The following is an 18,166-nucleotide window of genomic DNA, read 5'->3' as shown; positions in this document are numbered from 1 at the left end:
CTGGCCAACAAAACTGATCTAAACACATCCTTTTCCTTGTGTTGTTGCTGTGTTGCCACTGTTTTGAATGTTGTTGTTTTTTCATCACTTTTTGCCACTGTTTATTCCTTCTTTTTTCCCCCATTTTTTCCATAATTTTTTTGTCTTTTTTGTCATCACTTTTTTGTTGCCCTTTTGTGACTTTTTGTTGTTAATTTGTTTTGTTTCTTTTTTATTACTATATTGATATTTTTTGGTTGCACTTTCTTCCTCGTTTCTTTTTATTTCGCTTTTTTGACGCCTTTTTTTTCAAGAAACTTTTTTGGGTAATGACCAGTTGGAGAAAATGTGCTCGGTTCAGTTGGGTTTAAGACGTTAAAAGATTAATGAATTTAATTTCCGTTTTATTATAAAAACATAGAGAAACATAAGAGAAGGTGGGGGAAAAGACAATAAAAAAAAAGTTTTACGAAACAAAAAAGCAAAAATGTTGCCGAACTAGCTCGCTTTTACCAAGCTTTGCTCTGATTGGTCAGTCGTAGCTGTAACACCCAATCAAGCGCCGAGACTCTGTTACGGCATCATTTAATGCCGGAAGAGCGCTCCATGTGACAAAACAACCTCGAAAACGACCCGTTGAGGCTGGAAATGTGCTTTAATTCGCCGATAAGATTTAAGTCGATTATTCAAAGCGAGGCGAGCGTTCACCGTGCGCCCTGTGTACTATGAATGCTTCTCGTAGCACATTTAAGTCCGTTTATTTGCTGTTCCTAAACGGAGGGACTGTTATACCGAAGGCTCCCGTTGCTTCCAAATCAATCTCAGCTCCTCGTTTTCTTCCCCGCACCTTTTCCCAGCTTCTCCCCCGAGCTATGGCGACGAATAGTGATGTGAGTAACAGTAGTAATAGTAATATGGAGGGGAGGCAGAAGAAGAAAGCCAAGCAGAAAGATCCGCTGCGCAGAACCAAAACCAAAGAGACTCGGCTGAAGAGAGGGGACGTGCACGGCCCGGCAACGGTGTACGTGCAGGTGGTGGGCGCAGGAAGCAGGGACAACTCCGCCTCTCTCTACGTCTTCTCCGAGTACAACAGGTGCCTATAAACTCCCATTTTACTCTGTGAGGGGTAGAATAGCACTAGGAGTAAGTGTGAGCATCACCTGCAGCCTACAGCTCATAGATGATGCAGGTTTAGGCCACAATCAACTTGTTGGACTATTTGTCCTCTGAGAGGCAAGGCAAGTTTATTTGTAGAGCACAATTCACACACAAGGTAAATCAAAGTGCTTCACAGTTGCATAAATACAAGAAAGAATCAATAAAAACATCAACATAAAACTAATCAATTACAGTAAGAGGCAAGAGTATAGATAAAATACTTTCAGTTATTTGCATTTTTAAGTCTTGTTTAGATTCGCTCTGTCTTGAGAACTCTTTTAGGTCTTGTTTTGACTCGCTCTGTCTTGAGCACTATTTTGCTCTGTCTTGAGCACTATTTTGCTCTGTCTTGAGCACTATTTCTGTCTTGAGCACTATTTTTCTTGCTCGTTCACACAAAGTTACCTAACCTCTGTTTTGTCGCTCTTTCTCCTCTGGACATCAACATAAAATTAATCAATTACAGTAAAAGGCAAGAGTGTAGATAAAATACTTTCAGTCATATGCATTGGTAAAAAGAACTGTTTTCAGCCTGGATTTGAACATTGTCAGAGTCGAGGCCTGTCTCACATCCTCGTGAAGACTGTTCCAGATTTTAGCTGCATGAAACTGAAACGCAGCCTCACCGTGTTTATTATTGACTCTGGGAACCACCAGGAGGCCCCTCCCTGAAGTTCTCAGGGCCCGAGATGGTTCATACGGCTGTAACATGTCAGAGATGTACTTTGGTGCTAAACCATGAAAAGACTTGTACACAAGCAGAGCTGTTTTAAAGTCTATTCTCTGAGTGACAGAAGGCCATTGCAGAGACCGGAGCACTGGACTAATATGGTCGTATTTACTTTTATCCCTCGCAAATTTACTTTCATCAACCAAAAGTTCTGCTCAAGTACAAAGAGTACTGTTACTTCAAAAGGACATTACTCAAGAAGAAGCAAAAAAGTACAGCTACTTCACAAAGTTTACCTAACTACATGTATTTGTGGACACATCTGATTCCATAGATCATAAAGCTTGGATTGTACTTTGTGTTTTCAGATACCTGTTCAACTGTGGGGAGGGCACACAGCGGCTGATGCAGGAGCACAAGTGAGTGTTGTGACGTTTCCTGCTCCCTCTTTACAGAATCGTCCCCCATCTCGGTGTAAGTGGAGGTTTGTGTTTCAGATTAAAGGCGGCTCGTCTGGACAAAGTCTTCCTGACTCGGCTGAGCTGGGAGAACGTGGGAGGCCTCTCAGGTTAGGCTCACAAAACCACGCATCTGCATCTGTGTACATTTTCTCTTTTGTTATTAACCAAGGCACAGGAAGCCCTTGTAATATCACTGTTTTTTTGTGGCAGGGATGATACTGACGCTGAAAGACACTGGGGTTCCTGAGTGTGTTCTCTCCGGACCTCCACAACTGGTCAGGAAATTGCATTACGTTCTTTGTCACATGTTCAGTCCATAATCTGCTCATTGTGTTTGTGCAGGAGAACTATCTGAGCGCCATAAAGTCCTTCTCTGGGCCCCTGGACGAAATCAAGCTCTGTGAGTACATCCCTAAATGGCCGGACTGTGGCGGAGGGGTTAGCACTGTTGCCTTGAATTGCATTTGCCTCCTCATGTTGATCAATCTCTTTTCTCGATTCTATTTTATTCTTTAGTTGAAGCAAATGCAATTCAGCTGATTCATGAACATAGACAAGACAGACCTTGTGTATCAACCGTTACTCAGATAAAACACATTCTTTCCACTCATGAGGGTTGCGGGGGTCAAAAGATAATTTTAAAGGGACTATACGGAGTTTAAAAATGTTAAAATTATGTATTTTCCTCCCCCTACATGTTCCAGCAATTAAATAATGTGTAGAATGAGCTCAGACCTGTTCACCATAACTGCCTCTAAAATCCTGCACTGTCACTGAAAAAGGTGTTACTTCATGCACGAGCTTAATATGCAGTTAAGCCTAAGACCTGAGGTGGCAGTAGTGAGTATACAATGGCTAACTTGCATCTAGCCCCTTTAAGATGAGATGAAAAGTAGTAGTTTTAGTGTTAAATGGCATATAATTGGCGACATCCAGTCAACCATCAAAGTTAACTTTTCAAATAAATATAATCAACTTTTTTTGTTTGTTTTTGAGAAAGTAACTTCCAGGTTGTTTGTGTGGCAGCTTTTGGGGGTCGTAGACAAGTAAAAAGTTGGGGAATCCCTGATGTAACACACACAAAGACCTTCCCATTGAACTCATCCAAACTCCAAAGCTACAAGGTTTTACTACAGAAGACATAGATTGTTTTCACACATGTTGAGACTGATGCGCGAGGCGTGGAGAAATGCACTTTAATCGGAGAGGAAAGCTTTATTGAGCATCAGGAAGGGAACGAGGGGCAGAAGAGAGAAGTTGATCCATTTTGCCTCGTCAGAGCAGTCATCCAAACATCTGTCATGCAGCGCGTATTCATTAAGAATAAGAAGAATGAAAAAAACCCAATGAAAGTGAGTTCTCGGAGCAGCTCTTTAGACTGACCTAAAGTGCGGTTGAACTGACCCAAAAGGGCCTTTCTCAGAGCAAGAGCCCCTTTAAAGGAATAGGCCACCGTTTTTACATACTGAGATATGTTCTTACCTTAGCTTTAACGAGTTCTTTAGGACCTGTCTGATCTTCACACGTGTCCTCAGTCACGTAAACCCAGCGCAGACGGCGTTAGCATTTAGCCTCTCCCCCTCTCCTCTATAGCTCCAAAACTGGTCAAGATAGAAGCTACCAAGCTCTTCCACGTTTTCCCTATTTAAATATGGTTACGTGAAGTGTTACACTACAAAATATAATTATACAAAATTAAACAATGTGGATTTTCTAAGCGGATAAAAGGGGGAACTATATTGTAAGGCGTAATAATACCAGGAGTAGTTTGGCATCCGCACAGTAAAGTGAAGATATTGCTGCGTGGATTTCGAACTACTCCTGGTATTATTACGCCTTACAATATAGTTCCCCCTTTTATCCGCTTAGAAAATCCACATTGTTTAATATTAGAGCCTGCGTGAAAACGCCTTTAGCCGTTTGTCCTGATTGTTCTGTTTCTGCAGCGGTGCGTCCGTACACAGACGACACCTACAGCGACGAGACCATGACGGTGACGCAGGTGCCCGTGTTCGGTAAGCGCTTAAAGTCACGGATTACGTCCTGGTTATGCACTTGGTAATGTTTTATTGTCTCATTTGTGTCAGCTCCATCGATCTGTCCCGAAAACAGCAAAACAGGTATGAGCAGGTGCAAGAGACGCCTCAGTGTTAGGTTTTATGTCTGATATTTACACTTTTTTGTTCTTTTAGACAAGGATAAACCCAAACCTATCAGAGATCCCTCCCTGGTGGTCGCTTTCATCTGTAAGGTGGGGATTTGCTAATTGAAAGTTCATCGTATTAATATATTTGAAATACAGCGTACATCTCGACACATTTTCTCTTATCCAGCTTCATCCGAAGAAGGGGAACTTCCTTGTGTCTGAGGCCAAAGCGCTCGGTCTGCCTGTGTAAGTTTATTCAGACTTAAAAAAGTGCCTGGAATGAATGAATTAAATGGAAATGTGTTTCAGAGGCACAGCAGCGATCGGGCCCATCATCAGCGCTCTGAAGGACGGACGCAGCATAGAGTACGAGGGCAGAGAGGTATGTATTAGAATTTAGTCTTTGCCTTTGGCTTTTGAATAAAGTGTAATTTAGTTTAAGGCAAGATTCAGTTTTAGTCTAATTTTAGTCGACAAAAATGTAAATAAATGTAGTCAACTAGAACTAAAAGCATAATAAGGAGCTAAATAAGAAAAACTAATGGCTTTATTCACAGTATAATGAAATTAAAATAGTTCAAAAACAGTTGCACATCACCACCGTACCGTAGTGCAGCGTTTAGCGCTTGTGCTTCAGAACTGAGCCCCATCCGAAACGCCAAAATTGGTAAGAGCTCTAACGGCAAACCGGATGTGCATCAGCGTCCGCCATGATAAGAAGCATCTGAATAGGGCTGTCAGTGAGGAATGAGGTAGGAGAAGGAGCCTCAATGCTAACTATAATAGCTTCTTCAGCATAGGGACCTCTGGTGGTTCCGAAGGGCGATAAGGAGCTTTGTGCCATCCCATAAGCCATGGTGCCGCCAATCCCCCCACCCTCAAGTGATTCATGCGCAACCACTGTTGATTGACAGGCGCACATTACATAAAGATTCTGCAAAATGCACACTTTATTAAAGTGTCAAAATACGTGTTGGAGTCACCACAGTACAGTCACATGTCACTGTTTTAAAGAAACGCCTCAGTGAATGACCTCAGTGAAGGCAGTTTGTGCTTTTGCTTTAATTTAGGCGGGTTAATGCGGCATCTTTCTCTGAGGATGAACCAAAGGACAGGATTTGGTGGAACATTTGATGAAGCTGTTGCTGTTACTGTGTTTCTCTGTGGCTTCATATCATTATTGTGGTTCATGTTTGAGTTATTAAAGTCAGCGGCTGCAGTAGGATTGTTTTTGTAGTCCAATACTATATGGGGGATTTAGTTTTTCATTAAACAGCTGTTTGTGATGTCACTTTTGTTTTCCGCCCTGGGTAAGGACGGTCGAATTGGGAAATGCTGCAGAAGCTCGAGTTCACTAACAGCATAGAGATCTGACTGTTGACCCCATGAGAGGTTAAGGATCAGGAGCGAGGATTAGGACATAGAAGCTACTTGTTTGAGGTTTCAGACGCAGCCCAAGAAAGTCCCGGCTTCGATTAGACTGTGAGGAGTTTGCATGTTCTCCCCGTGTCTGTCTGACTGCCTGACCCCCCTCACCCCGCTCCATAATCAAGGATGACAAAAACATAATTTCAACCCAAGTGGGAGGGTGGTCAGGCAGTTCAGCTTCCCGATGGCCTTGTGTATGAAACTGTTCTTCAGCCGAATTGGAACTGACCCTTTGGGGGACTTGTGTCATGACCCCGTCTCTCCTCAGATTCGTCCAGAGCAGGTGTGCACCCCCACAGACCCCGGCCTCGTGTTCCTGGTGGTGGAGTGTCCTTCAGAGGAGTTCATCCAGAGTGTCTGCACTAACCAACAGCTGCTGAGGTGACGCTTCGAGCTCTTTTAATCTGCCCAGATCGGCTTTATTTATGTAACACATTTCAACAACAGTCAGACTCCTCTCTGTAGCAACACACACGCACGCAGCTCTAAAGCGCTAAAACATTTTTTCTAGTGGCCAATTCCTATCCACCTCAATATAAGCTAAGGAGGAAACCAGGCTGCATTATGTAACACAGGGGCAAATCGCTTACAAAACTGCATTCAGGTTGTCTCCCCTAAGTTTAACCTGCGGTAACAGGCCGGTGTTTTCTCCCCTCAGACACGTGTCGGGGACTGAAGACCCGGCTGCCCTCGTGGTCCACCTCACCCCTGAGTCCGTGCTGAGCTCAGAGCGGTACCAGCGCTGGATGGAGAGGTGCGGCCTTCTCTTTTCAAAAGGAAATCGTAGCAGGATCAACTTTGTTTCCAAGACTCAGTTAAAAACATCCACAACTTTTTTCCCACAGCTTTGCCTCCAGCACCGAGCACCTGATCCTGAACGAACACGCCTGTACGGTCCACAACATCCGCAGCTACAAACTGCAGACGCAGCTCCACATGGTCCACCCAGAGGTCTTCCCCCCACTACGGGACTACAGGACCAGGGTGAGTCCAGACATTGAGCCAAAATCAACTTATCTGTGAGGAAGAGACCGAAAAACATCAGGCAAAACTGGTCAAACTGGAGGTCGTTATTGGTAATTGCCTTTTCGAAGGATTTTCCCTTTTGCCGTTAGCATTAGCCTCCAAACATCGCAAATTATGAACAATCCAGATGTTTTCAACCATCGACCGCATTAATAAATGTACAGACCTTTGGAGATTTCACTTCAGTTAAGAATTGCAGTGTAAAAGTGGCCTCTGAGCTAAACGCTAAATCAAATTCAGTTACGTGTTCTGCTTTTTTGGAGTCTGATCCCCTTCCAATGGCCTCTACTGCGAAAAGTAATCACAAATATGTAAAATTGTAAATAAATGCATTTCATAGATTTTTCACAAAAAAGGGAAGAATTAGTCCTATTAAGGTTAAATATTCTTAATTCCACTCATTTTAACTTATCAAGATATCACTTTTTGGTCCAACATTTATATACCATTTCATCCCAGGTCCAGACTTGACTTGTTTGTTTGTGTTGCAGGAGCCGCAGGCGGCGCTTCACATCCCCAACGTCAGAGCCGAGTGTCTGCTCAAGTTCCACCTGCGGCCGACGCTGGGCTGGGACAGGTCAGTGCAGGTTTACCAGGCCCTGCAGGATTCAATAATAATAGTCATAAAACTTCCTTGCAACCAAAATGACTGTCTTCAGTTAGATCTGCTGCCTCGGCCTGACGTTCCCTCATGCTCTCTCGGTCTCAGTTCTCCACTACTGGCAGATTAATGCTGTGTGATTTACTGCATGTTTGTATAGTGCATTGGTGCTTGTGACACGGAGGAGTCGGCAAGGAGGCGTTGCTGTTTTCTAACCCAGGGGTCTCAAAGTGGGGGAGAACACCCGGAAGATTGAAGATGAAGCTTCTAAAACGTCGCGAGATTACTTCTTTTTTCAATGAGGGAATTGAAAGGTGTGCACAGGTGTTTGCTCCGCCCACTGTCCACAGCTCAGAGGTGGACAGGGGAAGTGCACAACTCCTTTTTATAGAGGCTACATTTATTTAAAAACGCCCTGGCCTCTTAAGTAAAACGACCTTTTATTTCCCATTATATTTATGTCCATCCATTTAAAAATATAGTGTTTAAAGCACAACTTTTCATGGAAACTTTGGGTAAATGGGCCGGTGTTTACCTTCCACAGAGAGGCCATTCCCGTGTGCGATGAGCAGCAGTTTGTGGCGGAGGCGTCGGAGCTGCCGCTGTTTCTGGAGGAGGTGGAGAAAAGCAGGAAGCTCTGGAACGAACAGGAACCGCAGAAGCAGGGTCAGTCCAGTCTCCTCACACACACCCTGCCTTAACTTAAGGAAAAGAGATTAAAGGGAAGCAGGTTCATGGCAAAGAAATGTCCAATCCATCAGTGTTTCAAGTTTCCTTCTTGCAGATGCGGCCGAGCAGTTTCCTGAGGTGGTGTTTTTGGGGACGGGATCAGCTCTGCCAATGAAGACCAGGAACGTCAGCGGCACTTTGCTCAACATCAGGTGTGTGTCCAGGTGTTCCTCCTCACAGATCGTCCTCGCCGTTCCCCCAGAGCCATGAGAATGAGTTAAAGTCCGGTTGTAATGAAGTTGTTTAATCGTCTAACCTTTGTCTTGTGCTGCAGCGCGAGTCAGTCCGTGCTGCTGGACTGCGGCGAGGGCACGTTCGGGCAGCTCTGCCGTCACTATGGCGACGAGGTGGACCAGGCTATGAGCAAAATCAACACGATCTTCATCTCGCACATGCACGCGGACCATCACACGGTAAAGGAAAACAAATAAAGATTACTCAAATCAAATTATTATTTTACTTTACTAATTTTACTAAAGCTCCTCTCCTGGAATTAATATCAGTCGTGAACCCTGCTCTGCCCCTCACCCCTCACTTCCCTCCACACGCTGCCCTTGTGATACTTTAGAGACAGAAGGGAAATGTTATTTATATAATTTGAAAATTATATGAAAGTTGCAGCTCAGCAAATAAATATAAGTCTGTGTTTTGTGGCATTTGGAACATTAAAGTTCCATTTAGAACAAAATGTAGCTGCAGAGCAACCCTGGAATGTTCATACACTTCTCCGTGTGTGCTTTATTAAAAAAAAAAGACCAGGCTGCTCCCTGCAGATGTTGGATTATTTGACAAACGGACATTTCATAAGGATTTCAGATGCATCAGAGCAGGTCAGTCAGATGTTTGTCAGTTCACAATCTTTTGTAAACTTCTGTCATAATGCTACACTGTTAGCTGCTAACTGTTGTGCTTCTGCTGCTTCAAACATTTGCGACTCTTCCATGTGTTTGTGTTTACATGGTGAGGGGTGTGTTGGGGGTGTGGTGTGAGGTAGGGCTGTGCAATTAACCAAAATTGGATTACCATTTCGATTATTACACTAAACGATTACAAAATTAATTAGCATAAAATTAGCCTAATCGAAAAAACAAACAGCGCTGTGTGATGATGTCATCAGGCCGCACTGCTCAGTTTACTTGCGCAGGTGTGAGGGCTGGCCAGCAGGGGGCAGGTGTGAAACAGAGACCTCTCCTTAATCGAGGCAAACTTGAAATCATTTGTACTTTTATGACTGTTCAGAAAACAGAAAACATTCAGCATAGCTTTATGATTAATAAATAAATAAAATAAAGATGGACTTTTTTTTAAAGGCAACAAATAATCGTTTGAATGATCGGGATTTAAATTATGACTAAAATAATTGTGAGCAGCCCTAGTGTGAGGTGAGGGAGGTGCAGCGCTGATCTGCTTCTCTGTGACAAAGTTACCACGCTGTTTCGAAGATGGTACAGCTTACAATATGGGAATGCAACCATTCCGATTTTGGATTCCAACTGCCAACTCATGTGAATTTCTTGGAAAACAATGATATTGCTGAACTAAAAAATGTCCAGACATGAGTTTGTGGCTTTGAAAATATAGATTTTTGGATTTAAAAATGTTATTTAACCACTTAGAACCAGAACCAAGTTTGGCATTATCCAAATATCGAATTAGCGTCAAAAACAAGGATGAAAACCTTTTAGATTTGGGTTAAACTGGAGAAAAAAGTGCTTGGTTATGGCGGGGGTTAAGAAGTAAAAAAAAAGAAAAAAAAACCTGAATTAGCAAATCACAAAACTGCAATATTAAAGTTCTATAATATCCTCTGAAAACAACTTAAGATGTGTAAAAGCAGCTGACTCTGTATTTAAGACGCTTGCAGACATGTTTTGGAACACCTGCTGATTCTGAGCCGTGTCTGTGCTTTAGGGGCTCCTGAAGCTGCTGTATCAGAGGGAACGAGCGCTGGTGAGCCTCCTCCTCCTCCTCCTCTTCTCCATCTGACCCTCTCCTCTGCCTCGTTGTGTCTGACCATGTTGTTTTTGGCACAGTCCACTTTAGGCAAACCTTTCTCTCCCGTCTTCCTGCTGGGCCCGACCCACATCATGTCTTGGCTGAACCAGTACCACCAGGCCTGTGAGGAGATCCTTCGACACGTCAAGTCAGTCCCTAACAGTGTTTCACATTCTTCAGTCTTGTTTTGCACTTTTATTACTATTATGGTAACATAATAACATACACAAGATCAGGGAAGCCTTGCAGGGTCAAAAAGAATTAATTATGAAATATTATCGTTTAGCTGCTCTAGGAAGACGTACTGCTTTGGTGCTCCAGGAATTTCATGACTCAAGGTTGACGTTTACTTGGCTCTGTTACTACCCTGTGACATCATCTGCATACCCTCTATTGACAGTATGGTCAGTGCTCAAGATAAACAAAGGATACAATCTTTACAAATCAGAGAACCATCACACAGGCTGAATCAAAGCCATTTAAGGGCTTCATCTAGCTACGGGCCTGGCTTTTGGTTCCCCTGCTTTATATACAGTACATACTTTTTGAATTGACCTCAGCTTAAAGGAACAGGCCACCGTTTTTACATACTGAGATATGTTCTTACCTGAGCTTAGACGAGTTGATGCGTACCTGCCTGGTCTTTACACGTGCGCTCAGTCACGCACAACGACCAAAGATGTTGTCAGCATTTGGCCTCTCTCAGTATATTCCTATAGCTCCAAACGGGGGTGAAGTTGGAAGCTACCACGCTCCTCCACAGGCACAAAGACCAGACAGGTACACATCAACTTGTCTAAGCTCAGGTAAGAACATATTTCAGAATCGAAAAACGGTGGCCTGTTCCTTTAAAACAACCAGGGCCCGATCTTGTGTCTCAAAACGCAGACAACAGTGTAACATTTTGTGATCTTGCCACTCCAGACTTGGTGCATTTAAGGGGAAATACTGAGGTGGAGACACTTTTTTTCCTCCAACCAGATCGACTCTGTGGCCTGGAGAGGGTTGTGGGGGAGTGGGGGGGGTGAACATGTGCATTTGTTTTGTTTCGCATTCACGCCAAGCGTCACAGCAGACACTGTAGCTCTCTCTCTTGAGACATAAACATTGTTTAGCTCATGATGGAGTGAACAACCAAAACCAGAAAAGACAGCAGCAGCAGCGTTCTGGATATACTTTAATTTAAGCCCCAGCTCATTTGGCACAGCCTTGAAAGGAGTCTTTGTGCTCTCCGTCTCTACATTTGGACACAGATGTCTCTAATATCTATTAAATGGTCTCAATTTATGCAGCGCTTTTCTGCCTGGGGAAGGAACCAGTCACCCATTCACTCTCTCATTCATACACCAATGTTCACAGACACTATTGACTCGACTGATGTTTTTTTCTTTTTGTTTCTGTAGCTTCATTTCAAACAGAAGCCTTTGTCCCGACGCTGAAGGAACATGGCCGAAGACTCTCGCCTTCATCCAGTCTCTGCTGAAGAAGAACGACCTGGACAAGGTCTGGATTACGGCCACAAATCTGACACAAATCATTCATGTGATCATTCATGACGGCGGCTTATGTTCCTACTATCTTCTTCCATAGTTCTGCTGCTCTTTAAGTTAGATGAAAGAATATTTCCACCGTAGTTCATTTGTGCTAACAGAGAAGATGTTTGGCAGGCAGCCCGGAGTCACACTCGACTCTTGTGTGCATTTTATAGGAATATTATGCAAAATAACAGTTTTTGTGCTGTTATGACATTGTTCCCTCCTCATAACAGACCAGACTCACACAGATGTCGTTTCTTCTTCTACTGCTGAAGCTCCAGTCTTTATTTCCTAGACTCTATTGCGTCACTAATGAAGCTCAAACCCTTTTCCTCCCATGATTCATCTCCATAACCTTTTTTTTTTGCACGATATGTCAGATTTCACCCTGTATCGTCTGTGTGTTTTTGTTTCAGGTGGAGACGTGTTTCGTGCGCCACTGTAAGAACGCCTTCGCCTGCTCGCTGACCCACGGCAGCGGCTGGAGGCTGGCGTTCAGCGGAGACACCATGCCCTGTGACGAGCTCGTCCGCATCGGTCAGTGACGCACGGGGGTGAAAGGTGAATTAAAGCCTCCTGAATAATGCTGGTGTTTCTGTTTTTTAGGGACAGACGCCACGTTGCTGATCCATGAGGCGACTCTGGAGGACGCGCTGGAGGAGGAGGCCGTGGAGAAGAGGCACAGGTGAAAAGAAGAAAGACGTCTTTGCTTTGTCTTTTGATATTGTTAAGTATTCTCCGAAGAGTTCACCCTGGAGTCACGTGTATGGAGCCTGTGGATTCTCTGCTCCATTTTACCTTTATTTAGCAATGAAACCAGCTGACTGTGATGTATCTGTTCATACTCAAAGAAAAGAAAGAACATCTGTATAAATGTAGAAAATTAGGTTTACTTTAAGTTAATCTTAATGTAAGGACCGGAAAAGATTGATAAATTAGGCCTGTGTTTGGCTGTTAAGTCTTAGGGATGGGACGATAATGAAATTTGGGGTCACGATTATCTTGGCCAAAATAATTGCGATTAACGATATTATCACGATATTTGCCTATGGTTTTTAAAAAAATCACTAAAACTGCAGACATGATGGGGATTGAGTTATTAAATATTCCTCTTCATTGTCATATTGAGTATTTAAAGGTACGCTGTGTAACATTTTGGACTATACACAGAAAATGCTCTTTCTGCAGTGGGTTATCAAAGAATGGATTTGGATGAGGAACTAACCTATTGAAATCTTAAATACTGCTGACGTACCGACTCCCGGTAAAGTTACCGGCACTGGTGTCTGATGGATTTAGCGTTCATCTTCTAGCATGATTCTCACGATAATCAAAAAATTTGGCGATCAATTTATTGCCACAGTTTTTAGCACGATTAACGATATTATTGTTTATCGTCCCATTCCTAATAAGTCTTCCGTTTTCTTAGAGATGAACTGGACCTGCTGACGTTTAAATTAAATTCCTTGCAAATCTTTTGTTACTTTTTGTTCAGGCCAAAATGTTCAAACAGTAAGGCACCCAACCAAAACCAATGTATAAACCAATTTCTGTCCAGGGACAGAAATCGTCTTAAAAGAAGCCATTCCAAATGTGCTCCTGAGGAAGTTGACGAAGTGGACTAGGGAGAAAGGATCCTGGCAATTGAGAAACACTCAGATTCCTACTGTATAGCGATGGTTCTCAACCTTTTTAGCTTCAACTCCCATTATTGGAAAAGCTGTGGGTTGCGACACCCACAGGGCACGTTTTCCATTCACACTACATAGAAAATGATGTGTCCCGTATGATCTGCCGACCCTTGAAATGATATCACAGACCTGTAATGTAAAACGTGAGCAGGCGGCGAGTCAGACTTAAGATTGTTGCATTATTTCCTTGATGTTTTGTCTGACCTCTAAACCACAAGTTGACGCTCGTCTGTCCCGCAGCACCACGTCTCAGGCCATCGGCATCGGGATGAAGATGAACGCCGACTTTATTATGCTTAACCACTTCAGCCAGAGATACGCCAAGATCCCGCTGTTCAGCGCCGACTTCAGCGACCGCGTGGGCATCTCCTTCGATCACATGAGGGTAAGGCCGTTCACCGAGGACTCGCTGTTCCAAACTCCTAACCTCAGAACCTCCAGAATTCATTGCTCTGAAAAGGATTTGACTAGAGACAGAAGATGGCCAGCATTATGTTTTAAAGATTTTAACACTCATCAGCCCAGCATAATAAAGGCTTTTTAAATGTAAATAGATAATTATGATGTGGGAGGAGTCCCTTGGTTTTTATTTTTGTTTTATAAGTTAGTTTTGTCTGGCTGTGGTGGTAGATTTCCTTCTTAACCTCGTCTCTGTTGTTCAAAGCAGTGTTGTGTGGTGTCTCCTCAGGTCCGCTTCAGAGACTTGAAGCTGCTGCCGTCCCTCACGCCGGCGCTCAAGGCTCTGTTCGCCGAAGACCTCAGCGAGATGGAGGAGGAGCGGGAGAGACGCGAGCTCAGGAACCACAAAACAGCAGCAGCACCGGAGCCGCAGACAGGGGGCGCTAAACGGGAGGCAGAAACCGCAGACGCACCGAGCAAGAGGCTGAAGACCAGCTGAGGCCTGTCAGCGATAAGTTATTTTAGTTTATTTAATGAGAGTTTCGTTTGAATGCAGTGTGTGGATCTGAGGAGGAAATGTAGTGTACAGAAATTTACTTTCAAAATAAAATGATCACATGTGCACTGAGGGGATGAGTGTGTGATATTTTAAGGGGAGACGCTGGAGCAAAACTTTGGGGCAAATTAATTACATAATCCTCACAATAAGGTTTAAACTTTGTGCGTCATTTTAAATCTCCAACCTACAGACTCCAAACTTTCCTGTCTTGTGTTTAACATTTTGAAAGTTTCTCAATATCTTATTCCTGCCTGATTTATTGAGCTTTGAACCTCAAAAAAACAAGACAAACACAACAAAAATCCAGTCTGGAATAATCATTGTATCTATACATCAATAGAATAACATACATCTAAACCTGTCTTTATTATTTACATGTTGTCGCCTTTTTGGTCAGAAGAGAATTAAATACTTACATTATACACAAGTACAATTAAACTTGTTTGGCTCTCAAAGTCTCTATAATATTTTCATTTAAAAACATGAAATTAAAGAAAAATGCAATTCACCTTTTCCTCACATTTATCATATATCACATATATCGGTGATCTACGGGAAAGGTTTCAAATTACGATCTCTAAATGTGATTTTTTTTTTTTCTATTCACCTGCAGCGTGTCGCCTGGTTATGAGGTTTAAAAGCCACAATCTACAAACACACACAAAACAGGATTACATTTTGAGAGTTAAAAACAAAAGATGATGTGGGATCAATGAGCTTTGGTTTATTTTAGTCGCCCAAAACCGTGACTTTGCGGTAAGGAGCTGCCAAAGCCTGTCGACATCACTGCGACCACAGACAAAAGCATCATAATGGATAAAGTAAACATTCTGTGGACACATGTCACCAGAACAGAAACCCTAAACTAAATTTAAAACACTGACTCTCATGAAAAGTGTCTCCCCTCACTGTGGACTGGAGGATGATATTTCAATGACATTTGTCTCCGTCTCTGGAGAAATCACACTTTAGTTCAGCGCTCCCTGGATTAGCTCACGAACAAAACACACTGGCTGAAGATATGTCATCATAATTAAGTCAAAGCAATATTTTTGTTGACTAAAATAAGACCAACACTAGCTTAAAAGTGTTTTGTGACTAAACTCTGCAGATACTTTTGCCAACTCAAGAAAACACGTGAACTCCAGTGACACAGTTTGACACAGCACCAGTCAAACGTATTGCCAAAGGAGTGTTATTTCTAGCTGAACCTGCAGTGACTTTGAGAAACAGCTGTAAACAAATCTCACTGACATCTGTCCCTGAGTTTACGCCAGCTCCGCCTTTCGCCTTTCACAATGAAACTCCTCGCCATTTCACAATAAAACATGCAGACGTTTCACAGTAAAAGTCCCAGACACCGCTTTATGGCTCGGGAGGAACACGGCACACAGTAAAAAACAAAAGTATCACCAACATCTCTCCGTGACTTTCAAACTTTTTACTCAATATTCAGGTACGGAGGGCTCTCTTTTCTTTCAGGATCTCCACAGTGAACCATCCACAGTAAAGAGATCGTATGGAGCAAAAACCGTCATTCCTCTCTCTTCCCTATTTGGCCAGTCTCCTGCCAACATGGAAGTATGTGTGAAAACCAGTTCACAAAGGTTCAGCAAGACAAAGTAAAGACACAAACATAAAAAGCATATCACAGACGGGATAAATGAGTTTGAATAACGATTTGTTCGGCTCACAGGCAAATCAAAGCGCCGGCCTGTGGGCATTAATCTAAAACATGACGATAGAATGTGCCTCTGATCTGACCAGCCATTTTAGTGACCTGACTTTTCCAGAGCGAGGTCAGATCTCTCAGACGGACACCGATGATTTTGGAACACACCGTGTTTGTTGTTGGCTTTATGCTCACAATTACTCTGCCTAAAGTCTACAATATTTCTTTTGTTTTTGAGACATTTAGGTCCAGGAAATTATCGTTGCACCAGGTAACAAAGACATAAAGAGCTGGACCAGGTCCTTGATCTTCCCCTTGAAGAAGCGACAAGACAACAGTATCATCAGAGACTTTTACAAATGATGTTTGTTCATTAGGGCTTCTGCAGCTGTCGGTATAGAATATGAAAAGGAGAGCGGACAGCACAGCTTGGCTGCATCTAAAAAGTGGCAAGATGGCTCCATTTTCTTGTTCCTTGAAGGTATAGTTCAGTTTTTCCATGCTGAGATATCTTCTTCTCTGAGCTTAGACGAGTGGATGTGTACCTGTCTGGTCTTTGTGCCCGTGGAAGAGCTTGGTCTCTTCTAACTTCACCCCGTTTGGAGCTATAGGAATACATTGGGAGAGGCCAAATGCTAACAACATCTTTGGTCTTTTTGCGTGACTGAGGGCACGCACAAAGACAGGTACGCATCAACTCGTCTAAGCTCAGGCAAGAACATATCTCAGTGTGGAAAAACTGAACTATTCCTTCAAAGGGACTACATGGAGTTTAATTAAAACAAAGTATTTTCCTCCCCCTACATGTTCCAGCCATGTCCTAATGTGTAGAATGAGCTCAGACCTGTTCACCACAACTGCCTCTAAAATCCTGCACTGTAACAAGTTGTTACTTCGGGACCGAAGTGCCGTCATGCACGAGCTTAATATAGAGACTGCAGTTACGCGTAAGACCTGAGGTGGCAGTAGTGAGCATAAAAGAACCAACTTGCATCTAGCCCCTTTAACCTTTTGAGGCCGATGTCATTAGGAACCTTTTCCAGTTAAGAACAGGAGGATCAGCTGCTCGTTCAGCCGTCAGGACAATCTGAAAGGGAACAACCAGGAAGATACGTTGTACAATATCAGCTCCACATTCTCCTGCAAGGAATTCAACGACAATTACCAATCAGACAAATATAATCTGAGCAACTGCACAAATGTCAGAATGTGGCTGAAGTTCTGTTCTTGTAAATGTAATCAAAAGTGGGTGACGTTGTCATAAGCTCATAGATTTCCCAGAATAAAACGTTCAGATGCTGCTGTGGCTCTGACGCTGCGGTATTTCCTCACCCATTTGGTCAAGATTTGAATGCGTAGCGTTGTTTTGCACAGAGACATTGGGTTTTTCAGCAGACACTAATGCAGCAGATGGTGCTATTGTAGCGGGGAAAAGAAGTGTAGTTCTGTTCGAAAGATCATGTGAATCTAAAAATAAATTGGATTTTCTTTAAGATAATTTGACCTTGATTGAAGCAGGTAAATTGAACGATCTGCCAATGGAATAAGAAAATACTTAATTAGATTGAACATTTTATTGCACTTGAAATTAGGAAATACACTTCATTGTACCAACGCTATTAGATAATTTTTTTTTCTCTGCAAGTCCTTAATACTCAAATTAAGGTCAAATATTCTACAATCCAGTCCTTGTTTTGTTGTATCTCCCTGTGATTCAGCAATATCTCCATATGACGAGGGTGGGCCACATTTATGCAGATCTACTTGCATACATTTTCAAGATTCATTATGATTGGACGAGTCAGACGGCGCTCATAACGGCTCTGAAACCCATTTATAGCACACAAGAGGAAGACTGACCTCCTACAGACTTTCTAAAGTTAATAATGATTTTAAACATCGCTGGTCTCTGACAGCGGTGCGTGGTTTGCGTAGACCCACCGACCCGTCCCCCTGTGGTGTTTCCAAAGCTCTCATTTTGAACATGTTTTTTACGGCTCGTACGCAGCCGGAGGTCACAGCGCTTCACCCTCATCACTCTTTTTACCTTGAGATGAACGGCCGTTGTCTCAGCTCCATTAAACCGGCGAGGCACGTAATGTATTCTTCAAGGACCA

The 18,166-nt window shown here is 43.0% G+C and overlaps 1 protein-coding gene across 1 annotated transcript; it reads left to right on the top strand.

Moving 5' to 3' along the window:
* The first annotated feature begins 574 nt into the window (after positions 1-574).
* Positions 575-14,441, top strand: elac2 (elaC ribonuclease Z 2). The gene is made up of 24 exons (XM_079565410.1): positions 575-1,072; positions 2,176-2,226; positions 2,305-2,375; positions 2,479-2,543; positions 2,611-2,668; positions 4,215-4,283; positions 4,356-4,388; positions 4,461-4,519; positions 4,602-4,660; positions 4,724-4,796; positions 6,111-6,223; positions 6,501-6,596; positions 6,688-6,826; positions 7,360-7,445; positions 8,014-8,135; positions 8,254-8,350; positions 8,473-8,611; positions 10,110-10,148; positions 10,232-10,341; positions 11,597-11,696; positions 12,145-12,265; positions 12,335-12,413; positions 13,660-13,804; positions 14,108-14,441. The coding sequence occupies exons 1-24, from the start codon at positions 705-707 to the stop codon at positions 14,315-14,317; spliced, it is 2,502 nt and encodes an 833-aa protein (XP_079421536.1). The 5' UTR covers positions 575-704; the 3' UTR covers positions 14,318-14,441.
* Positions 14,442-18,166: the final 3,725 nt, after the last annotated feature.

This window comes from Gobius niger (assembly GCF_951799975.1).
Source record: "Gobius niger genome assembly, chromosome: 10".
NCBI lineage: Eukaryota > Metazoa > Chordata > Actinopteri > Gobiiformes > Gobiidae > Gobius > Gobius niger.
This window is presented reverse-complemented; position numbering and strand designations above follow the sequence as displayed.